This window comes from Thamnophis sirtalis, unplaced genomic scaffold, assembly GCF_051295495.1.
Source record: "Thamnophis sirtalis isolate CommonGarterSnake01/CBP01778 unplaced genomic scaffold, rThaSir2_p1.2 scaffold_4, whole genome shotgun sequence".
Classification (NCBI taxonomy): domain Eukaryota; kingdom Metazoa; phylum Chordata; class Lepidosauria; order Squamata; family Natricidae; genus Thamnophis; species Thamnophis sirtalis.
The window spans coordinates 42,813,669-42,839,170 of record NW_028261384.1 but is presented as its reverse complement, the minus strand read 5'-3'; the positions used below and the strand labels follow the sequence as shown (position 1 = coordinate 42,839,170).

The following is a 25,502-nucleotide window of genomic DNA, read 5'->3' as shown; positions in this document are numbered from 1 at the left end:
AAAAGATAAATAAGTACTGCTTTGATGGGAAAAGTTACTGCCATGATGACAGTCTGTCTGCGTCTGTCTGTCTGTTTATCTATCTTTTTGTCTGCCTCTACCTCTCTCTCTACCTGAGAGAGTAGCTACTGAGTACATATCCCTGGATTAGTGATTATTTCTTTTTTCCCTTACACCATTTTCTTAAGTTTTCAACTTTAATATACCTTTAAAAAAACCCTTCATTTTCTGGAATGAACATTCTCCTTCTGACAGGGAATTTAGCCTCTTTTACATCCTAGCTGCTTTGCTGCTTTTCATGAAGAATGCAAATAAAAAGATTTTATATTCCATTCTTCATGAGTAATCCTAAAGATGCAAAAAGGAATGTTCTCTACAAAAGGATGGTCAGTGGTTGCAGGGAAGAAGGTTCTCCCCAGGAATGTGATAAAATGCAACAGTAGGGGTTGGGTAGGGTTTAAGGATGCCCACTCCTGTAAACCAAAGTATTAAACCACCACATATTTTCATTAGCAAATGTGAATATGTGCTGCTTTGTAGTTTACACAGAACAACACAGAAGTGTTGTGAAACAGATTATAGTTATACAACTTTGCAATAAATTAATTAATGGTCCAAACCCAATGTTTAGATATGCCTCCAAAATATGTTTTGGGACCCTCTTGGGAACATCAAATATTTTTTTTTCTTTTAACGTACCTTTTCACATTTAGAATAATGCTGTTGATAAGAAAAAATAGCTAATGTTGATAGAATTTAACTTCTTGATATCTCACATCTCCCTGTTTTTAGCTCTCCCGGTTTATACAAGTTGTTAATGTACTATATTAAATACAGAAAGAAGGAAGGAAGGAAGGAAGGAAGGAAGGAAGGAAGGAAGGAAGGAAGGAAGGAAGGAAGGAAGGAAGGAAGGAAGGAAGGAAGGAATTCCTTTTTATGAATTGTTCATTAATGCAATACAGTTTTAATGTTGTATTAAAACTGTATTGCATTAAATATATTTGTGGTAAGAAAGGCTACATTTCCACCAAGAAAATAATCTGATTTATCAAGGTTAAATGAGACTTTTAAAAAATAATATTATTTATAGACTTTTTTCTGATACCAGTATTGAAAAGTTGATATGTCATAGATTTACCTATAGGAATATGAAATGAAGATATATATCTATTCTCTTAAATTGGATAAAAAGTTATTAAATTTGCTCATACTTGTTATAATAGTTTGAAGTCACTTATTAATATTTTATTATATTCTCTATTATATTTTATTTTTCTTCTTTCTTTTTTTTCTTATATACAAGCACTTTGTTGGAAAATATGTCAAATTATCCTTTACAGGTACACTTCTACCTGTTGTGTATAAACAAGAAAAGCCACAAATAATGGAAATATTTCTGTTTCTACTGAAATGATAGAATCAGTTCTTGTTTTCTAGAGTTGTTTTTTGAATAATGCATTCTTCCCACATATTAATATTCTTTGCTGTTTCCCAAATAATCTGGTAGTCTTGATCCCTTCTCATCTTGCAATTCTAGTTTTAGGGCCCCAGTTTTATAGGACTAATTGAACACTAGAATATTTGGAAAAGATATATATATCTTTTCCAAATATATGTATATATTATATATATAGGCATCAATCTACTCCCAGCAACCGTTACCCTTTATTTTGTTTTTATGCAACTACATTTTCTCTTATTTTGAAGACAACAACAATTTGGAAATAAAAAATAAATTACAAAGCACACCTAGTTCTGTTTCATGGAATGCAATACACATGCTTCAGTTGAATCCCAGCCTTTTGCAGAATTAAAGGCTGAATGCAACAGCCTAAATGAAACTTTATCTTGCCATTTGTTGTTTTTGTTGGACTGCAGCCAGCGCAAACATTTGCAGGTGGCCGAGCCATATTTTGACACTCAGCTATCTACAGTTGTGATTAAAATCAGAATGCTGCTAAAGTGGGATTCTCTACAGCCTTCTGGGCCTGATTCTGCTCTCCCTTTAAATACACTAAGACCATGACAACACTGCTAAAAAGTTTAAAGTTCATGACAAAGCATATTTGTGCTGCTTGTGTTCTTTATATTTTTTTTAAAAAAAATCTTCCCAAGGTATTACATTCTTCTAATTAGTTATGTGCCAAACAATACCGTACCATAACTAATCTTGCATTATATTAAAATACAAACCTGAAATTCCAAATGAAATGTTAAAAATATGGATAAATATATCAAAGTGGAAGTATTTTGATTGTGCCATTTAACTTTCCCCAGAAAGTTTGATCAGTCAAGGTACGGAATTAAAAAGGAAATTTCTATCCAAAGAGTTTTATGTAAAAATGAATACTGAATCCTAGATATGCACAAAAATAAATAAGACATCAAGACTTTAAATGCTTTCATACTCCCTGAGATTTTTTACAGATCACCAATTAAATGCGTCCTTAAGCAATATAAACATTCAAGTTAAAAAAAATAAGATGCCAACACAACAATTAGAACAAAAAAAGCAGTGACATTAACGGACAAATGTATAAATGAAAACATACTATACATTTACTTATATAGAAAAAGAATATAGCAATAGCAATAGCAATAGCAGTTAGACTTATATACCGTATCATAGGGCTTTCAGCCCTCTCTAAGCGGTTTACAGAGTCAGCATATCGTCCCCAACAATCCGGGTCCTCATTTTACCCACCTCGGAAGGATGGAAGGCTGAGTCAACCCTGAGCCGGTGAGATTTGAACCGCTGAACTGCAGATATCAGTCAGCTGAAGTGGCCTGCAGTACTGCACTCTACCCACTGCGCCACCTCAGGTAGGTATGTATTTCTGAATACTATATCCTGGTTTTCCTCAAGTTTGGCAACTTAAGCAACTTAAGGATGTGGGGACTACAACTCATAAAATTTCCTAGCCAGCAAGAGAAATAAGATCAGAACATTCCCTTTGCTGTTTAATGTATTCAAGCATAAATGTATAATTAATATTTCCGATCATATGAAAAGTCTGCTGCTTAGAGATGAGAATGTATCTATACTTTGCAGTATATGAATTATATCGCAAAGCATAGGTACAGGCACCATACTTTGCATATATGATGCCATGTTGTTAGCTGAGGTGATGGTGAAAGTTAAACAAATTGCATATAGCAATGTGGACTATGATCTGAAAAATAGTGTACCAATAATCAGGATGTTTGACAAGGAAACTGGAAAGTATAATTGCAAATATACAAAAATGTCAAAAAAACAAGGGTATACAGTAAATTTGTGCACTTGGATAGAATGCTAGATGGGGAAATGGGTGGATATATTTTAAAACCTACAAATGCTGACTAAAATGCAGTGAACATGGTATTATATTATGAAAAATAAATGTTTTGTTTAAAAATGAAAAAGTGGTATATATAAAATGGTGTCTTAAGCACAGGGTGATTAAATACAAATGGGAGTGACCAGTACAAAGCATGTTAATATTATAGAGAGAGAGAACAAAGTCAAATGTAATAGAAATATATGAAGAGTGAAGGGAGCAGAAAGAAAGGATAAATATGGTAGCTTGAGATATTCAAAAAGAAAATAGGTTTAAATAGGTTTAAAAAATAACAAAATGACAAAAAATGTATGAAGCATATATGGACATATGGAAACAAGATTAATTTATGAAGAATTGTGAACTATGAAGAAAAGTGCTATGGTAAATTACATTTAGTTATATTTCCTTTTCTATAAACTGCCTTTAGTTCCTTTAGTTTATTATTTCTTATTTATTTTCTATGGTTTGCATAATGTTGCTTACCTTGAAAGGAAATATTGCAATGAATATGTAATACATAATAGTAGCATTAATCACAATAAAATCATAAAATGACATTGGAAACAAATAAAACTCAACATAACATGCTAATCTAAAAGCACCATAATGAGACATTAAGCTGACCTTCTGAGGCAGGAAAGTTTTGCAACTGAAGAACAAGCAGCAGAAAATGATCTGTATCAATTTCCAATCTAAGTAATATTGCTATTAAATTTGTGAGCAGAGAAATTCTTGAAGCAATATTGCCAATTGAGGTGTCACTAGAATAGGAATGGTAATCTAGGCTGATGTTTATAATTTTAACAACTTTTAAGATTTGCCAACTGCAACTCCCAGAATTCCTGAGGCAGCATGCCTGATCTAGGCCAATAGTACATAGTTCATCTAATCACAGTTTAATAAAATGTCCTATGGTTGTTTGATCAAAGAGGTTTGATCAAAGAGGTGATCAAACACACACATACACACATATACATCCCCCAAATGTATTTGTACACAGAAAGAGATACATAAACAATGAAGTTTTATATTATAAACCAGAGCAACCCAGGTACATTCTGTAAAGTATAATAATTCAGCAACAATGCCTGCCGTGTTAGAGATATGTATATATTTAAGTTATAAAAGATATAATAAAAGATAAAGTTAGGTATCCATACCTGGCATCATATGCTGGTGAAGATACCAATACAAGCAAAATATCCCCTTCTATTTTACAGGAGAAAACATTAAGGGCAATAGTTTGCATCCACATAATATTTAAGAACTACTGAGAATGTATTTACCCAATCTGTCGATTTGTTGAAGGTGCTTGTGTTATGACTGAACTTGATTGCGGTGACGGCATGGCTTGTTGAATCACAATGCTGGTGTCGTGGTTTGGCATCCTAGGATTAGAGAGCTGGTGCACCCCTGGTGCTGTCATAGCATCTCCCACACTGTTGTGCATTGGCATATTCTGTGAAAAGGGGAGGTGGGGAGAGAAAGACAGAATGAACAAATTAGAAGCTAGTATTTGTTTAGATTTTTTTTATATCTAAAACTACAGATTGGCCAACAGTGTATACTTAAAACATGTTATTGGCCAACAGAGTTTCAACTGATCTTACTCTAACCAGCTCTAAAGAAATGATAACACTGCTTTTACCGTGTAAAATATTGCCACTGAAAATAGCTAATATATATAAAAAAATAACTGAGAATACTGTCCAGAGTCATAATTTCTAATGCAAACATTTTGCTTGTGTTCACTATATATAACATTTGAAAATGATTTTCCAAAGTTGGTATAAGACATCTTGATTTACAGCAATATTCTTCCTGATGCTATGTTTACTACACTGGCAGCAGAAGAGTATTATTTTATTCAGGTTTCTTTTGCTGTTTTGCTATTATGCTATCAGTAACATTTATTAATGAATAAGGTTAAACTTGAAATTTAATGCAGTATTAGCTCAGAAAAACATTTAGTTCAGAGAAAAAAAGAGATGGATTTGAATATTTCTAACTTAAAGCTAACAAAAGGAACCATCTCAAAGGATGAGATTTTTGTCTGCACATATAAAGTTTAAAGATATAAAATTGTACCCCATAGACTTCTATCCACTACTGCTAAAAATTGCATGGTAGGTGCAATCATGTGCTAAATGGATAAGAAATATGTAAACAATGCTAGTGTTTACTTTTAGTACAGTTCAGTTAATCAATAAAGGCAATGTTTGGGATTAGGAATAGGGAAGGAGAGAAGCAAAACTAATAATAGTAGTAATATGAGCAACTTAATGACAGCTATCAAATGTAGGATATATTTACAGTTATTTTTGTCTTTCATACTTTTGTCTTTTGAAATATTCCAATTAATTATAATTCTTTGATGTATACAAAATACTTCTGATTTATATAAATGAGCTTGGTTGTTTTTTGCAGATCTTTCATTGCCAAACTAAGTAACATCATCAGTGGTAGAAAGGAATGGGGTTTGCACTGTCAGTGTTGATGGTTCCTTGTTCAAGGTGTCATTTACCATTAATTTATTTGTCTGAGTTCCTTGTTTGGGTACTGTTTATTTCTTGATAATTGGTCTAGTATTAATCATGGTGATAGTCTGCTAATCTGACTATTAATTATTGGTGAAGAGAGGTTTTGGTTCTTTTTTTTCCTTTTTTTTCAGGATTTGTTTGATTAGGTTAAGCATGAATTAAGGCTATCAGTCAAGAGTTTTAAATTTTTTAATCTATAGTTTTAATATTTTAATATATTTATTTTTCTATTTGTTTTATAACCTGTAAGCTTCCCAAAGTTGCTTTATAGGGAGTGGAATAAACATTTAATAATAATAATAATAATAATAATAATAATAATAATAATAATAATAATAAAAAGATAAAGTGGACAGTGAACAAACTTGGTTATGGTTAAAAACAGGTACATTAAAGAAAGAAACAGAGTCACTAATCCTGGCTGCGCAAGAACAAGCTATCCGCACAAATGCCATTAAGGCCAAATTCGAAAAATCCTCTGATGATGCCAAATGCAGACTTTGCAAAGAAGCTGACGAAACTGTTGATCACATACTCAGCTGCTGTAAAAAAATCGCGCAGACTGATTATAAATTGCGGCACAATTCAGTAGCACAAATGATCCATTGGAATTTGTGCAAAAATTATAATATTAAAACAACAACAAACTGGTGGGAACATCAGCCTGAAAAAGTCACAGAAAATCAGATGGTCAAGATCTTGTGGGATTTCCGTATACAAACCGACAAAATACTGGCGCATAATACACCAGACATCACACTGGTTGAGAAAAATAAGGTCACAATCATAGACATCGCAATACCAGGTGATAGCAGGGTCGCCGAGAAGGAATGTGAAAAAATCGCAAGATACCAGGACTTAAAAATCGAAATTCAACGACTATGGCACAAACCAGCAGTGGTAATTCCAGTGGTAATTGGCACACTGGGTGCTATTCCAAAAGCACTGGAATTACATTTAAAACAGTTAAAAATTGACAAAATCACCATCAGTCAAATGCAAAAAGCCGCACTGCTTGGATCTGCACGCATATTACGAAAATACGTTACGACGTCCTAGGCCCCTGGGTGGGGCCCGACTAGTAACCAATGCCAAATCCGGCAAAACAACTGGCCGCTGTGATACAATTGTATAATAATAATAATAATAATAATAATAATAATAATAATAATAATAATAATAATAATAATAATAATAATAATAATAATAATAATAATAATAATAACCATCATCATCATCATCATCATCATCATCATCATCATCATCATCATCATCATCATCATGAAGTTGAACATGAGGAAATTCAGGCAAATTGCAAAACCCAAAAAACAATATCACAAGCGGAAATAACTGATATTCAAGACACAACTAAAGACAGTATAGTAGAACTCCCAGAAGAAGCTCTTGGGGAGGAAATAACATCACCACCACTAGAACCAGTTATCACTGAACCAACTGATGAACTAACTCAAAAACAAAAAGAATTGAAGGATAAGATCATGGAACATTTTCTGCTTAATGAGGAAAGGCAACGTTTACCATCACTAAAAACCGTGCCTAAGAAAATTTTGGCCCCTATCATGAAAATGGTTAATGCAGTGTTTTCAACAATTGAACCGGGATCCATCTTGGAAACAAACCAGTTAATGTATAGCGCAGCTGTAATAGTCACTAATGAACTAGGCATTAAAATTAAAGTACCTAGTCACACAACAGAAAAAGCATCAAAGCCAAAGTGGAAAATCCGTCTAGAACAAAAAATCAAAAAATTAAGAGCAGATGCTAGTAACTTAAAGAACATGCATGAGCAACGGCTTAAAAACAACAAAATCATAGATCGGCTAATCAGAAGATATAGATTGGATACAAGAAACATCAATGAAGCTGTAGAGATTGTAAAACAGCAGATAACAGCAACAGCTAGAAAAATTGAAAGATATGAGACACGAATCATCCAATATAAACAAAATCAGCAATTTCGATTAGACCAACGGCGTTTTTATCAAAGTCTTAATGTGAATGGTGACACCAAAAGTGATAAACCAGAAAAACAGGCCACAGTTGAATTCTGGAAAGAATTGTGGGAAAATGCAAAGGACTACAACAAGGAAGCAAAGTGGATACATGACTTTGAGAAAAGCATTGGCAACAAACAAATGCAAGTATTAGAAATAACAACTGAGATGGTCAAAAATCGAGTAAAAAAGGTAAAGAATTGGACATCACCTGGAAAGGACCAATTACATGGTTTCTGGCTCAAATATCTGACCAGTTTACATGCAATATTGGCCAAGCAACTGAATGAAATTTTACAAAAGGGCCAAATTGATGAATGGTTGACAACTGGAAAAACATACTTGATTCAGAAAGATGCAACTAAAGGAACAACACCTGAAAACTACAGACCAATAACATGCTTACCAACAACCTTCAAATTACTCACAGGCATTATTGCAGATAACATGATGGATTATTTGGAAACAAACAACATCTTGCCAGTAGAGCAAAAAGGCAACAAAAGAAGGAGCAGGGGCACAAAAGATCAGCTTCTAATTGATAAAATGATATTAGAAAATTGTAAGAACAGAAAAACGAACTTGAATATGGTCTGGATTGATTACAAAAAGGCATTTGACTCACTGCCACATAGTTGGATCATAAAATGCTTAGAAACAACTGGCATTAGCAAAAATATTACATCCTTTACTGAAAAGGCGATGAAACAATGGAGAACTGAGTTGGCAGTAGGGAATGAGATCTACGGAATGGTTAATATCAAGCGAGGAATTTTCCAGGGTGATTCACTTTCACCTCTTCTCTTCATCATCGCAATGATCCCACTATCAGTAATTTTAAAAAAAATGAAATTAGGCTACCAAACAGCCAAAGAAGCTGAAAAAATTTCGCATTTACTATATATGGATGATTTGAAACTCTATGGAAAGTCAGAAATAGAAATCCAATCATTGACAAACACAGTCCGAGTATTCAGCACTGATATTTCAATGCAGTTTGGCATGGAAAAATGCGCCACTGTATCCATAAAAAGGGGCAAAATCACTGCATGTGAGGGAATTGAAATGCCCAATGGCCAATTAATTAAATGCAAAGAAAATGATGCCTACAAATACTTAGGCATTCTGCAGTTGGATAACATCAAACATGGAGAAGTAAAAACTACTGTCAGGCGAGAGTACACCAACAGAGTTAGGAAAATTTTGAAATCTAAATTGAATGGCGGAAATACAATCAAGGCCATAAATACCTGGGCAATACCAGTTATAAGATACACAGCTGGTATAGTTAACTGGACACAAGCTGATTTGGACCTTTTGGACCGAAAAACCAGGAAACTAATGACAATGCACTACAGTTTACATCCACGTGGTGATACTGATAGACTTTATCTGCCCCGAAAATCAGGTGGCAGAGGATTATTACAAGTGAAGCAAACAGTTGAAGAAGAAAAACATGCACTGGCTGATTATTTAAAAGAAAGTCAAGAACATCTATTAATCGAAGTAAAGAACAAAAATCTACTGAAGGCCCAACAGACGAAACAAGAATATAGAAAAGAAGTGATAAAATCAAGAATGGAGAGTTGGCAGAACAAAGCACTGCATGGCCAATTTCTGGAAAAAATAAAAGATAAAGTGGACAGTGAACAAACTTGGTTATGGTTAACAACAGGTACATTAAAGAAAGAAACAGAGTCACTAATCCTGTCTGCGCAAGAACAAGCTATCCGCACAAATGCCATTAAGGCCAAAATTGAAAAATCCTCTGATGATGCCAAATGCAGACTTTGCAAAGAAGCTGATGAAACTGTTGATCACATCCTCAGCTGCTGTAAAAAAATTGCGCAGACTGATTATAAATTGCGGCACAATTCAGTAGCACAAATGATCCACTGGAATCTGTGCAAAAATTATAATATTAAAACAGCAACAAACTGGTGGGAACATCAGCCTGAAAAAGTCACCGAAAATCAGATGGTCAAGATCTTGTGGGATTTCCGTATACAAACAGACAAAATACTGGCGCATAATACACCAGACATCACACTGGTTGAGAAAAATAAGGTCACAATCATAGACATCGCAATACCAGGTGATAGCAGGGTCGCCGAGAAGGAACATGAAAAAATCGCAAAATACCAGGACTTAAAAATTGAAATTCAACGACTATGGCACAAACCAGCAGTGATAATTCCAGTGGTAATTGGCACATTGGGTGCTATTCCAAAAGCACTGGAATTACATTTAAAACAGTTAAAAATTGACAAAATCACCATCAGTCAAATACAAAAAGCCGCACTGCTTGGATCTGCACGCATATTACGAAAATACGTTACGACGTCCTAGGCCCCTGGGTGGGGCCCGACTAGTAACCAATGCCAAATCCGGCGAAACAACTGGCCGCTGTGATACAATTGTTTATAATAATAATAACCATCATCATCATCATCATCATCATCATCATCATCATCATCATAATCATCATAATCATCATAATCATCATAATCATCATAATCATCATAATCATCATCATCATCATCATCATAATCATCACAATAATTCAAGACTATGGCACAGACCAGCAGTGGTAATTCCAGTGGTAATTGGCACACTGGGTGCTATTCCAAAAGCACTGGAATTACATTTAAAACAGTTAAAAATTGACAAAATCACTATCAATCAAATGCAAAAAGCCACACTGCTTGGATCTGCACGCATATTACGAAAATACGCTACGATGTCCGAGGGCCCTGGGTGGGGCCCGACTAGTAACCAATGCCAAATCCGGTGAAATAACTGGCCACTGTGATACAATTGTATAATAATAATAATAAATTTAAAAATATATACATATGGTGCCTTAATCTCACATCCAGATAACTCTTAAATATTATTTCTAATAGCTCTCATTAATATCATAAAAGAAAATTTACTTCTGATATATTTTTTTCAAGAATTTGTTTTGCTGCAATTCTTAAGGACAGAATATGGTATTATATTGGATTTATTTAGCTAGGAAGTTGCCAAGGGGTCGCTGTGTGTGTGTGTGTGTGTGTGTGTGTGTGTGTGTGTGTGTGTTTGTGCGCGCGTGCGCGCGCACTGTTACTCATTTTACAGTTAAGTCTCTAAGAGGTGAAAGGATTCTTTGCTTCCATGAGACCTTTTCAAACTGGGAAATATAGGTAACCAAAGAAGCTTCAGGAGATCTATGCCACAAATCATCAAAACTAGAACCCTACAGTAACTCAAATCAAAAAATAAATTCAAAAAACATTTCTCAAAGAACCTGAAAATAACTTAAAAAGCCAGAAGTCACTAACTCAATCAATTGGAAAAAAATTAAGGGAGATTTTGGCACAATGGTAAGATAAATAATTCCAATTATTTTAAATTATTTTTTTATAGATCAGAACTATATTATTGGCTGAAGATAACTGGGCTGAATCTAGTTTTATTATTTTGTTCTTTTTTATGTTCTTTTAAAGCCATCTTGAATCAATGGATCCTTAGAATCAGTGCTCTGCAGAATATACTATATGGACAAATCCTATTGAAACAGGAGTATATTTTCACTTGTTGAAGACATTTTTTCACCAATCAAACTGAATTTTCATTACTGTATTGCTATTGTTATATTCCAGAAAAAAAATAGCATTTCTGAAAGAGGTTCAACATCCTTGGTGTACTCTGATCTAGCTTGTTTCGTTGCAGACATTCCACTATCCAAACATATGACATTAACTGTTTTTGGTAATGAAATGTCTGCAAGAAAGATGCATAGCTCTCAGAGCACCAAAGACCCTTCATTCAACTTTGAGCTACAAACATTCTCAACCTATCTCAGAATTGCAGAGAGAAGCTAAACTACTATTTTATAAACAGGTTTACTGATCATATATTTAAAGAATTAAATCCTGGTTGCCCCTGTGTCACACATTACATCTCACAAAGTACAGGAAAAATTTATATTTAGGAATAGTGGGTAGACATCTGGCCAGATTCATTAGGTCTGATGCCCGGCCCAGAAAATTTTCTGTATGTTTCTTTTAATTTTTTTTAAAAAGGAGAATCTGTTCTAGAAATTACCAGTATTTCAAAGTAGAATCTTTGCAAAACCTTCATAGATAAAGGATAGGTGCTCTTGCAACTTGTTTCATTGCAAAACTGGCCAAGAAGTATGTGCAAGTGTACTGCTTTTCCTCATATAAACACTTTTTGAAAATTTAGACATCCTGGACTCACTGAGCTTTTTCAATGACAGTGCCATCACTATTGTGGATCTAGTCTAGCCCTTAAGCAAATGTGGAATATGTTCTCTTTTCTGGAAAAATTAAAAAAAAATGTCCATCCAATATCTTGGTTTGCAGATTTGATCGAGAATTCAAAAAAGTTGTTTGTGCCCAGTTCTACAGATACCATCTGACTATTCTGAAATGTATGTCCCATCGGTCAGTTTTCAACACTCTAAGTGACTAGTGTGAACATGAACGCATTGTATTTATGGAAACTGCATCCGATAATAAACACAATTTCCAGATTTATAATATCCAAACTGTAGCAGTTAAATTTGACAAAACTCCAAAAATTTTATCTATCTCTGCTACATACATATTATTAATTCTCAGGATTGAACTTCAGTACCAATGTTATAAATCCTGAGGCAATCTTGTTTTATTTTACTTCAGTGAAGGCATTTTGCTCTGCTATAATAACATACACACATAACAATATACACATATAAAATCTTCTAAGCTTCCTTTTTACCTTTATCTGCCAGACTCAAAAATAAAATCCCAGACAATACTCTTCTATTAACTTAGTCATAATTGTTATCATCTTCTTCTTGTTATCTTCCCAAAGGGAGGCTCATCATACAACAACCAACACTATTTGTGTTGATTCATCCTATAAATCCTAGCAACATTTTGAGATACAAATATGATTTTAAAATAAATAAATGCAGCACAATCTAACTAGCAAAAATGATGTCATGATCTCATAAAAAAGATGCTTATATTTCTAATCTCATTATAGTTTGCATTTGACTTTTGGTCCAGCCCAAAAGGGAACAAAATAATACTATGTAGCACTTAGATCACTTAGAGAACACACTGTTGAATTGTGACAGCAAAATAATTTTAAATAGTGGGTTGTCTTGCACCTTTCCCACTCCAAGAGTAAGAAGGGAATGGATGTTTTAACAAACAAACAAACAAACAAACAAACAAACAAACAAACAAACAAACAAAAACTTATTCATTTATGCCCATAGCCTTCCAACTCAAAAACAAATTTCATGATTTATCCTTTAATGAAAGCCCTTGGACAAGTCTCTCTCTCTCTCTCTCTCTCTCTCTCTCTCTCTCTCTCTCTCTCTCTCTCTCTCTCTCTCTCTCTCTCTCTCTCTCTCTCTCTCTCTCTCTCTCTCTCTCCCTCCCTCCCTCCCTCCCTCCCTCCCTCCCTCCCTCCCCCTTCCTCCCTCCCTCCCTCCCCTCCCCCTCCCTTTCTGTCTATCTGTCTCTCTAACAGCCGGTAATGACATACCAATAGAAGACTTGCAGTGCTTTCTAAAATAAAGTCTACTTCCTTTGTGGGCTAAAAGAGCTTTTTCATTTCTTCTCCAGCAAGCAATTTGTGTAAACTTCACTAACTCCTCTGATGTGATGGCCTGCTCAAAAATGCAATGGATTTAGTGTTTTTCCTCTTTTATCTTAATTTTTTTGACATGATCTAATTAGTGGTGCCCTCTAATTATCAACAGAAATGAATAATGAAAGATGCCTCCTGTTTTCAAGATCCATCTATCTTTCCATTCATCTTCTTTTTGAGTATCTGTGCAGATTGCTTTCTTGACATGCAATATATGCCAGATGTAGCAGAAGAACCTTATTTTATCTTGTTTTGGGTATACTTTTGTTTGTGGTTTTTAAAATTCTAATTGAAAGAAGAAACTTTTTAAAAAATGCATGAAATCCACTGTCCCTAACCATTCAATTTGTCCATAAAAATATATTACCTTAAGGAAAATATATTCTGCTTAGAAAATCCTAATAAAACATATTTTCACATTTTAAAAGAAGAAGCGCTTTACTGCACAGACTAAAGGTTATTTATTTCTCAAACAATCAAATGTCTGAGATCATCATTCAATCAGCATTCCACACAAAGCACTTCTTATGTTCCAATGAGATTTCAGCAGTACTAAATGTGTACAGCACAATTAGGGTCATTTAGTATAAGCCACTCTAAGATAACTGCATAGCATCCTGCTAGATGAAGGCTGAAAAGCAGGGAATTAAACTGAATGGCCAGCTTTTTATTTATATTTGAGTTGAAGTCATATATGGATTTTGCTTTTGCTCTTGACATTGCCTGATGTGTTTATAAACAGGAATCTGGCAGAATGTCAATGGTGCAAACCGATTTCCTTTTCTAAATGTAATTTTTAAAAGCAAACAAACAAGATTATGTCTGCTAGTGAAACATTGCAGGCTACTCTGCTTTTTGCTCTTTGGTATTTTTGTCAGGAAAATGAAATCCATTTCCCCCCAAAAAAGAGATGTTGACAAGTTAGATTCAATTAGTAGTAATTAACAGTAGCCCATGCAGATCTTCTATTTAAAAATACTGGAATAGCAATTTATTTTTATATACATTTTCAGGGATTTCATCATAAAAATGATGCTCTCATGATGAGAGAAGGGGAGGGGCTGTGTGAGTGTTTTCTAATCCAACATTTAACCACACTGATTACATATATTCTATATGCATCTACACCCACACACTCATATTCTTATATTTATTACTTTTGTAGTATAGCTAAATTAGCAGAAAAATATAAAACCCATATAGACTGCCAATAAGTAACTTTTTCTTTTTTACCTGTTTTATCCTGTTTCTTTTCCACTTTGAGCAATTTTAACTTAAGATATAACCTTGGAAATCAATGCTTCTAAATATTTTGTAAATTCTGAAAATCTGCCCATTTCTTTAACATTACATCAATGTGGATTTTAGCTACTGTAATCAGAGAGGAGCAGTTGATGATTGACTGGCAATGCTAATATAGTTTCTATGCACCATTCTCATGTAATATTGTTTTTTTAATTATTTATTAGAACTGCTTTAGGATAGCAGGAGCATAATATTTATTTTATTCTGAGGTTAATCATGTAAGCATTTCAATTACATATAAGATAGGGAATTCCTTAAAAAACCCTGTAACTAACTTCCTCCTTCTGTGCTTTAACCAAATCATGTCACTATGGACATTTAAAAGGGTACCTAATAGGAGTCAACATAAAAAAAATGTCTCATAGTAATGAGAACAGACAAAATAATAAATGAATATCTTGCCCCAAGGAAGCAATGCCAACATGTACACAATCATGCATACATATATACAATCATACAGAGAACAATTTTATCTTGATCTTCAGTAAACATGCATAAAGCTCTTGAAGAATGTTGACCTTGCTAGCCAATTACATTATGCTAATTTGTCAATAACTATAACTCTTGCAGAGACATTTGCACTCAGAAAGATTTATGTTAAACCTTCCAAGCAACAGACTATAGATGTTAATCTCTCACCTTGTCTTCTCCTATTAAGAGTTTACATGACAGTATCAATATGAAATAAGTTTCTATTTTATAAGTTATAATCATAGTTGGTTGTGATGGTGAGGTGAGAGTAGTTTATCTTGTCTTGAATATTTTCCAGCATATGCTGTAGAAATCATCATCACCATCATCCAAATATTGGGAATTATTATACTGCATTATTTTATTCTAATTTTGTATTAAGCAACCTGAAGCTGTTTACCAACTTTCCTGTCTCACTTGACCTTAACTTTAACCTAGATTCCTTTATTTTTTTTAAAAGGATAAGAAACATGCTGCAAAGGAAAGAATACCTCTTGTGTTAGAAAATGGCCGAAAAATGCAGCATTCACCTATTCAGAAATACACACACACACAAACACACACACACACACACACACACCAAAATTGATTGTAGTCAACAGAGATTGGAAAAGGCTACTTTCTCATATAGAAATGTTTTGTGATTGACTCTGTCCTTCCTGATACCTGTTTTAGAAATACTAATTATTAAAAAATATTTGTGGCAAATATTTTTATATATCACATTTGTATGTAAGACACACACTCCAACACACACACACACTTTTAATTTATTTACCCTCCTCCCTACATTTTAATTCCCTATAGGTATATGTCTTTATTTATCCTTCATAAAAAGAAAATTGACTAAAAAAAGCTTTATGGTATCATGACCGGAAAAATGTAGTTCTGTTATTGACTTAGGCTATGTGACAACATTGTCACTAAAATATTGAAATATTCACTAAAAGAGCTTCTAATCTGAAGATAACTGCATGGAAACTTCAAATAATAGATCATTGGATACACTGGCTATTAAAGCACTAATTCAATTGAACAAAAATTTAAGTTATAATTTTATTTTATCTGTTTTTCAAAATGGCTTTTCTCAAATTACAGCTTTATATGTCTATTATACTAGCATTGTATCTTGTGAAAGATAACTATGCAAGTCTTCTCAAAAATAAGTTTTCATTGTAAGATAAATATAAATCTTATAGTATTTTGTTGGAGTCACTGTGATTATTGCTCTAATGAATTGAAGTGAGCATCACCTTTGCAGAAAATTCAATCTTAATATTTTTGTCAGTTGTGTATACCTGTAATTGTGTTACAGGTATATGCAAAAGTTTGATATAGCCGTATTAATTTATTATGCATTGCATTTGAACAGGAGTGTCATTCACATGAGATTAGCCTCTATCAAAGGACTATGATAAAGAATCAGGCACTTAACTAAAATTTATTCATATTCATATTATTCAAATTAAAGTAAATTTATCATGTCTACAAAAAGAAGTTACTGAAAAGAACATCTAGATTTTTTTAATTTTTTGTCTAAATTTCCCACTAAGAAATTTAATATCAATTTAAGGGACCAATTAGTTTTCATATGTTAAATAAAGAGGGTTAAATTTATGGAGTAAAGCTACTGGAGAAGATTGAAATTTGAAGATAACCCTGAATGCAGGTAAGCATATAATGATCAACGATACATATTATTATAGCATTATAAACTTTGAATAGTAAGATTTTATTAATCCTCTGCTCTTCAGTTAAAAAAAGAAAAAAGGTACAAAGTTTGAAACCTTTTTGAAAGTAAACATTATTTTTCTTTATGCTAAAATTCAACTAATCATGATCATCCATGTGTTAAGCAGAATTTTTTTTAAGAATGCAGTGGCAGTAAAAAAAATATTGATCTACTAATAAAAATCACAGGGATGAAAATACAGATGTTCCTACCTATTGTCGTAATTATGCAATATATTTGTTTTTTAGAAACTCTTGTTAGAATTTATTATTCTGTTGTCTGCTATTCTGTTGTCCAGTTCACAGAGAAATACTGATTCTAGCAAATAACTATTGCCTTTGGTGTACATTGTTATCTTTCAAAGATTAGACTCTCATTTGGGAACAAACAATAACCAGTGGAAAATCTCAAGTGAAATTTATATGATCTCTCTAGCTTCCTTGTAATATTTCCGAATATTTGTGGCTGCCCCAAAGAAGAGGAAGTCAACCTAGTTTCCAAAGTAGAAGAAGGTAAAACAAGAAACAATGGATGGTTGCCAACAGCAGGGAGGTGACACGGGGCTGGATCCAGGCGGTTATTACCGCCTCCCTTCGGGAGGGGGTCTTTCCCCCCGCACTCAAAGCGGCGGTGGTGAGATCCCTCCTGAAGAAACCATCCTTGGATCCAGCCGTTCTTAACAATTACCGTCCAGTCTCCAACCTCCCCTTTGTGGGGAAGGTTGTTGAGAAGGTGGTGGCCTTTCAGTTCCAGCGGGCCTTGGAGGAAGCCAGCTATCTGGACCCATTCCAGTCCGGTTTCAGACCTGGTTACAGCACAGAAACCGCTTTGGTCGCATTGACCGATGATCTCTGGAGAGCCAGGGATGGAGGGCATGCCTCCATCTTGGTTCTCCTTGACCTCTCGGCGGCTTTCGATACCATCGACCATGGTATCCTTCTGCGACGACTGCGGGAGGTGGGGGTGGGAGGCACTGTTTTGCAGTGGTTCTCCTCCTACCTCTCGGACAGGTCGCAGTCGGTGTTGATTGGGGGGCAGAGATCGACCCCTAGGCCCCTAACATATGGGGTGCCGCAGGGGTCAGTCTTGTCCCCCCTACTATTTAACATCTACATGAAACCGCTGGGCGAGATCATTCGGAGGCACGGGATAAGATACCACCAATACGCGGACGATACCCAGTTGTATCTGTCCGCCCCGTGCCAACTCAATGAAGCGGTGGACGTGATGAACCGGGGTCTTGAAGCCGTTAGGGACTGGATGAGGGCTAACAAGCTTGTACTCAACCCGGAAAAGACCGAGTGGCTGTTGTGCTTCCCTCCCAATAATTTGGCTAGTGTTCCATCACTCAGGCTGGGGGGTCAAATATTATACCCCTCAGACAGGGTTCGCAACTTGGGAGTCCTCCTGGACCCACAGCTGACCTTTGATCATCATCTGTCAGCTGTGACCAGGGGGGCATTTGCCCAGGTTCACCTGGTGCGCCAGTTGCGACCCTACCTGAACCGGGAGGCTCTCACAACAGTCACTCGTGCCCTTGTGACCTCTAGGCTGGAATACTGCAACGTGCTCTACATGGGGCTGCCCTTGAAGAGCATCCGGCGACTTCAGCTAGTACAGAATGCGGCCGCGCGAGTGATTGTGGGTGCACTTTGGTTCGCCCACATAACACCTATCCTCCGCGAGCTGCGCTGGCTACCTGTTGATCTCTGGGTGCGCTTCAAGGTGCTACTTAACACCCACAAAGCCCTCCATGGTAGTGGATCTGGGTACTTGAGAGACCGCCTCCTGCCAATTACCTCCTTGCGACCTATTAGATCACACAGATTAGGCCTCCTCCGAGTCCCATCCGCCAGTCAGTGTCGACTGGCAACTATGCGGAGGAGAGCCTTTTCAGAAGTAGCTCCGACCCTTTGGAACGATCTCCCCGTGGAGATTCGTACCCTCACCACCCTCCAGACCTTCCGCACAGCCCTCAAAATCTGGCTATCCCATCAGGCCTGGGGTTAAAGATTATAATCCGTCCCCTCCCGAATGATGAATGAATGTTGCTTCTATTTTTAATTACGTATTGTCTTTATATGTCATTGTGTGTACTCCCTTCCCTATACGTTGTAAGCCGCCCTGAGTCCCCTCAGGGAAAAGGGCGGCCTATAAATAAATTTATCTATATCTACATCTACATCTACATTAAGTAGACAAGCAAGCTAGACCTCAGATGAAATGTTGTAACAGTGAAACATCTTGCTTATAGAAGTTGTGGGTACCCCCTCTCTGGAGCTTTTTAAGAGACTGGACAGCCATTTGTCTGAAATGATGCTTGAGCAGGGGATTGGACTAGAAGATCTCTCCAAGGTCCCTTCCAATTTTATTATTCTGTTATTCTATTACGAATGATCTTTCCAACTATAGAAAATGTCAGAGAATAATACATATTCTCTTTTCTACTTCTGTCTAACTCTGGGAAACAGAATAAGTCAGGGGTTGTTCTTAGATGAACAAATATTGTTTTATTATATTTCTTCTTTAAAACTGATTCCAATGAGCTTTACCAGATATTCTAATGAATACATGTTGCCCACAGCAATTTGGCAGGATTTAGACTATATATAAAAGTTACCCTAGTTAAAGAACATTTAACAGTTGATATCTTAAATTAGAGAACAAATAATACCAAATAGGAAGGAAGGAGGAAGGAAGGAAGGAAGGAAGGAAGGAAGGAAGGAAGGAAGGAAGGAAGGAAGGAAGGAAGGAAGGACATTAGAGCTGTTTTGGTCTACACATACATACATGTATAGATAACACACACCTTGTAGGCTAGCAAAGGTCTCTTAAGTGATAAACTCTTACTAAAGCAATTGTAAAGGCTTAAAACTTGATACTTAAAATGTAAATTGCCACCTACATATCAAATGTAGTGCTCGTACTTTACAAAGGACTTTGTAAAGTAGTTTGTGGTTTTTGTTTTGTTTGTTTTCTTTTTGTTTGATTTTGAGTCTCAAATTAAGAACCAGCACTATAGAATTACCTGTTACATTTACTTTCACACTTAATTGTTGCTATCTTTCCAAAAGGAAGTTTGTCTTTTAAAGCAGGCCACCTGTTCCCTATTTCAAACTAACTAATTTATAGTTAAAATATAGTATTCTTTTGCAACCTGATAATAATTTGGGTTTTTTTTAATCTTTTGTTTTGTGGAACATACACCATTAAGTATAAAAGAAAATTTTAAATAACCATCTATTTAAATGGCTTGAAATATTAGTACTATAGTACTATTTTCTTGTTATACTGTATTTCAGAATAATTATACTTGCTTATTTAAAAAAAACTAATATACATATAGCACTCAAATCAATGATATCAATAAAACTAATCAATAAAATAAATGTTATTATAATCTTACAACTTACCTTCCATTCATTTAAATGAGACCCAGATACAGGTAATCCTTAACTTGCAACTGTAAGTTTAACAATGGTTAAAGTGATTTAAAATTAAAGTGATTTCTGATCTGTCCTTGAAGGTAGAGCTATTACACCACCCATATGGTCAAATTATTGTAATTTGGGAACCCGGCAATTAGGTTTACACTGGTTGCAGAGTCTTTGCTCAGGTGATTGCAATTTGTGAGTTTTCTAGTGGGCTTCAGACAAGCAAAGACAACTTGGAAAGCCAGAAGAGGTTTGCTTAACAACTGTGGCATTCACTTCATGGACGTTGCAAAACAAGACAGCAATGATTTATGACTGTAATTCTGGGATTAATTACAATAATAAGTAAAGGACTACCTGCATATAGTATGTACATCTACTTATTTCTATGAGAGGGTATCCCGTTGGATTTGTTCCAGCTTATTTTTGGAGAAACACTTATCTGGGACAACCCTGTCAGGATCAATGCCATGAAACAGCAAATCATGGGGGCTTATTTCTGTGGCTGAATGGAAGGAGATCAAACTGGAAATCTTCAACACCATCTTCAGTCATTTACCAACCAGATAGACCTCTGCCTTGAAATGATTCCCTTATGGCTGAAAGAATTCACTGGTGTTTCCTGCTCTCAGCTTTTTGGCTGTAGCTGTGGAATTACTACTAAATAAAGGTGGCAATGGCCACTGCTGGTTTACTATCAAGCTTTTTATGTCCTCTTCTCCCCCATTTCCATTAACAATATTTCTAAGATTAATGTCCCACCACATACCAATGATACCACTTAGAAAGCATAAATAGCTCACAAACAAGGTTGAAGGGACAAGCAGATAGAAGGCATGCTGGGAGGGAGAAGCTCAGAGGCTGACCTAGTCAACTAAAACCAGACTTCCCACATTAATGCACAATCAGCATATGGTTCTAATAGGCTTTCTAGGATGATTTATCAAGTATGATTAAGTCCTCAACCTGTACGTCTGTCTTCATAAATAAAGCAGAAGTGCACCTTGCTCTGAAATGGATCAGGAGTGTCCTATTATCCACCCATGTGGCAGAATTCTTCTCAGAGCTCAACTGGAGTAAGTTAAAAGATTGTATAGAAAAGCTGCCAAGATTTTTGAGTCTTATCTTAGAAAAGCACTACAAAATGTTATTATGATGCAGGTTTGCTCCTTAAATATATCAGCCATAAAAGCCACAGACACAGCTTTAAAAAAAAGTTATGATTTTTCCACTTCAATGTAGAAATTAGCAGCAGGTGCAAGGATTTTAGTGTAAGTGCACATGTCTGCTTGAAAAGCTTCCCCAATCACATATCTATCTAGGATCACTAAGACTGTAGGCTCCTACTCCCACTGACATGAATACATGGAGCTGGGGGCCAAGGTTCACATATTTTGCAATAGACATAATTAATTATGAGTATAGAAGTAAAGATTCCCTAGATGTCATCTTCATTTTAATTATTTCAACTGTTGCCTGTTTCTGTCCATTGAATGATGTATTAGGAGCCATACCTTATCAACTTTAGAACAAAGACTTTCACTTATTTAATTGAAATACAATAAGATTTGAAATAGAATTATGATTACTACCATATATTTCATAACTTTATCCTCCATTCACATTTAAAGTTACAATTTGGTGGCACTTTGGGAAATGGTATGGAGCCAAGTTTAAAGTTAGGGAGGACCACTTGGAAATAAAAGGCGTATACATTGTGAAACTTCAGAATTTTAGGTGATGTGAAAATATTGTACCATACAGTCATTTTCTGAGGACTGAAGCAGAGGTGGTATTCAGCAGATTCTGACCAGTTCTAGAGAACTGGTAACGGAAATTTTGAGTAGTTTGGATAACTGGTACTTACCCCACACCCATCTATTTTCTGCCTCCCGAATCCTAGCTGATTGGGACGGATGGGGATTTTGCAGTAACCTTCCCCTGCCACGGTTACCAAGCCATGCCCACCAAGCCACACCACATCATGCCCACCAAGCCACATCCACAGAACAGGTAGTAAAAAGTTTGAATGCTACCACTGAACTGAACCTACAGGCGGTTTTCAACTTACAATCACAGTTGGGACCAGAACTTCCTTTATTAAGCACTGAGATCATCTGGTGAATCATATCTCATTTTTTGAGCTTTTTTTTTTTTTTTTTGCTGTGATTGTTAAGCAAATCACCATAGTTTGATAAGCAAACCACCTTAATCCATCATTCCCCATTAATTTTGCTTGTTGGAAATCACAAGCCCCTGGGTTGCTGCAACTGTCATAAATACATGGCAATTGCCAAACACCCAAATTTTGGTCATATGATTGTGGGGATACTGTAACAGTTGTAAGTGGGAGAACTGATCATAAGCCACTTTTTAACAATATATCATTGTCATTTCAAATGGTTGCTGAATTAATAGTTGTAAGTCAAGGACTACTTATAGACTCTTTCAATATTACTTCAAGACTCAAGGTAATGTTCAAAATTAATGAAAGAGATAGGATCAATCCAGAACTAGGATTTGGGATATGGATTGACTATGTTTTTATGGCTAACAAAGGCCTTTCACCTGATCAAATAGCCCTTCCAATATATTTCTGCAATTTCTAGTACTCCAATGTGCTCTACATGGGGCTGCCCTTGAGGAGTATTCGGCGACTTCAGCTAGTCCAGAATGCAGCCGCGCGAGCGATAGTGGGTGCACCTCGTTTCACCCACGTAACACCTATCCTCCACAAGCTGCACTGGCTACCTGTCGATCTCCGGATACGCTTCAAGGTGCTACTTGCTAATTGGCATTAGCCAATCTACTTGCTAATTGGCATTAGCCAATCAGTTATTATTATGATGGTGAAGATTCCACTGCTTTTCAAGTAACACAAAGAAAATGATAAACTTAGTTTATTTATCTTTGTACAAAGATCCTTCTGGGTAGCTAAGATATTTATATTATCTTGCCAATTATATGAACTTGCTATGGATCCTGAAAGATCACCAATAGCCTATCCATAGTGTCTTTAGATGTTTCTGGACTTGAAGTAACTGGAGAGCATCTAGAATTTATTATCACTATTCACTTCCTACAGAAGAGACATAACTACTCGTTTAGTTTTTCTGGTGATGTGTCCTTTAAGCCTTCTAGAACAATTATGGCACAATTGGGTTCCCTTTCAATAGTCTTTTTGTAAGTCACAGTCATTCATAGGGGTGAATGCTTGGGAAACAGCCTCCTGTTAAACAGACTCTGGACAGCTGCATTATAATTACTGCAGCTTCCAACAAGCATTCCTATGAATTCCCCGATGGCCAGCTTTAAAGGCAGAATGCATCTGGAATAATATGCTTAAGTGTCTGAAATTTTAAAAATGGCCATCTATTGATATATTTCAAGAGGCTCCAAATTACAGTGCATAACAAATCATGCAGTAAAATGCCACCACAGCACACTTTTAGAAAGAAAGCTATTAGCTCTTAATGCTTTGTGCTAAATCAATAGTCAATATTGCCAATGACCCTAACATATATTTCTAGTCCGTTTTCTCCTTAAGGCATCTTCAGATAGTAGGGAGTGTAATCCATTCTCTCATCTTTAGCAGAATAGTCCCGGCCATAATTACTTATTAATGGTGGCTGGCTTTTAGAGTCACTCTTGAAACAATTGCACCACATTATTTCTATTTTATTTTTGTCTTTTACACCAATCTCCATTTATTCTTTACTTATTGGAAAATTTTTATGGTACCTCTAAATCCCACAATCCACATTTCTAAATGATCCTAAAATGGAAGTTTGCAATTTGAGATCTAGGCTTACACTTGACTCATCAAAGACTTCCATATAGCCCTAAAATCCTTTAAAAGTTGCCACTGAATTATAATACTTAATGAGATAGAAGGCAGGAGGGATTATTAAATACTTATACAGCTCTTAGTATGAATGCAATTAATTTAATTTTCATTGCAAGTAAAAATAATAGAATTTGTGCAGCCCTGATTTCTTTGGACTTCACCTGTTTTTGTTTCTGTTTTTGTTTTTGCCTTATAGAATTTCCAAAGTGTTATGGAAAGAACAAGTGCATTCCTTACACTGGAAAAAAAACCTTTAGATCAGAAAATTATTTAACAAAATGTAATATTTTTCACCAGAGTTAATATTAATCCTTAGTTCTATATAGAAACATCCATATAGACATTAATTAATATTATTTTTCAAACTGTAAATTATGTTGATGAGCATGGGACTTTCTTAGGACAGATTATTGAGGGAAGAAGTGGGATGTAAACCAGAGATTTCCCAGGAATAGTTTTGTCTTATTGCTGGTTTGTTACATTGCCTCTCAACCAAAAATGTAGTATGCCAAGAATCAATGAAGATTTTTACTGAAAACTTCCAGACCAATAATACTGAAATAAATGCATTTATTTGTAGAAATAAATAAAATAAATAAATACATTTTATTTATTTCTTATTATTATTTGTAGAAATATTTATTTCCTAACTCTTTAAATAATGTCAGCACATATACATTTCAAATACTCAAATTCTAGCTAACTAGGGTATGTTTAATTTATAAAGCTGAATAATGGTCTCATTAAAATACTTTAAATATCTATTATTTATTATATCTATTATTATCTATTATTATCAATCATAGAATCATCTTCTAAATTTATTTTTAATAAGGTTAAGTTTAAAACTAATTTTCTAATAAACAGCCGCAGTATTGGAGAACAATACCTCATTTATGTAATGAAAGCGCACAAATAAAAGAATCTAAATCTTTTAGCAATTTGAGTCTCTTAAAATAACAATCAATTTAAGTTTTTAATATTTTTCACTGCTAATAAATATTATCTTTGTTTTCTTTAATACTATAATGATATTTTGATAGTTTAGCAGTTGTATCCCATTGTAAACTTTACCTTTATACTATGTTGATATTCTTAAACAGGGAGATATACAGCATTGTTTTAGTCCCCATAGTGTTATTTTAAAAGCCTATAATCTTTCTATAATGAGTCATCATGCAAC

General features: G+C 35.0%; 1 protein-coding gene across 6 annotated transcripts in view; it reads right to left on the bottom strand.

Annotated features, from left to right (window-relative positions):
- CREB5 (cAMP responsive element binding protein 5) overlaps positions 1-25,502 on the bottom strand; it is a 257,149-nt gene that overhangs the window by 150,145 nt on the left and 81,502 nt on the right. For all 6 annotated transcript variants that reach the window (XM_087712808.1, XM_014056906.2, XM_014056905.2 and 3 more), the window contains one exon: positions 4,610-4,782. In XM_087712808.1, coding sequence (XP_087568934.1) covers positions 4,610-4,782 — 173 coding nt within the window. The remainder of the gene's footprint in view (positions 1-4,609; positions 4,783-25,502) is intronic.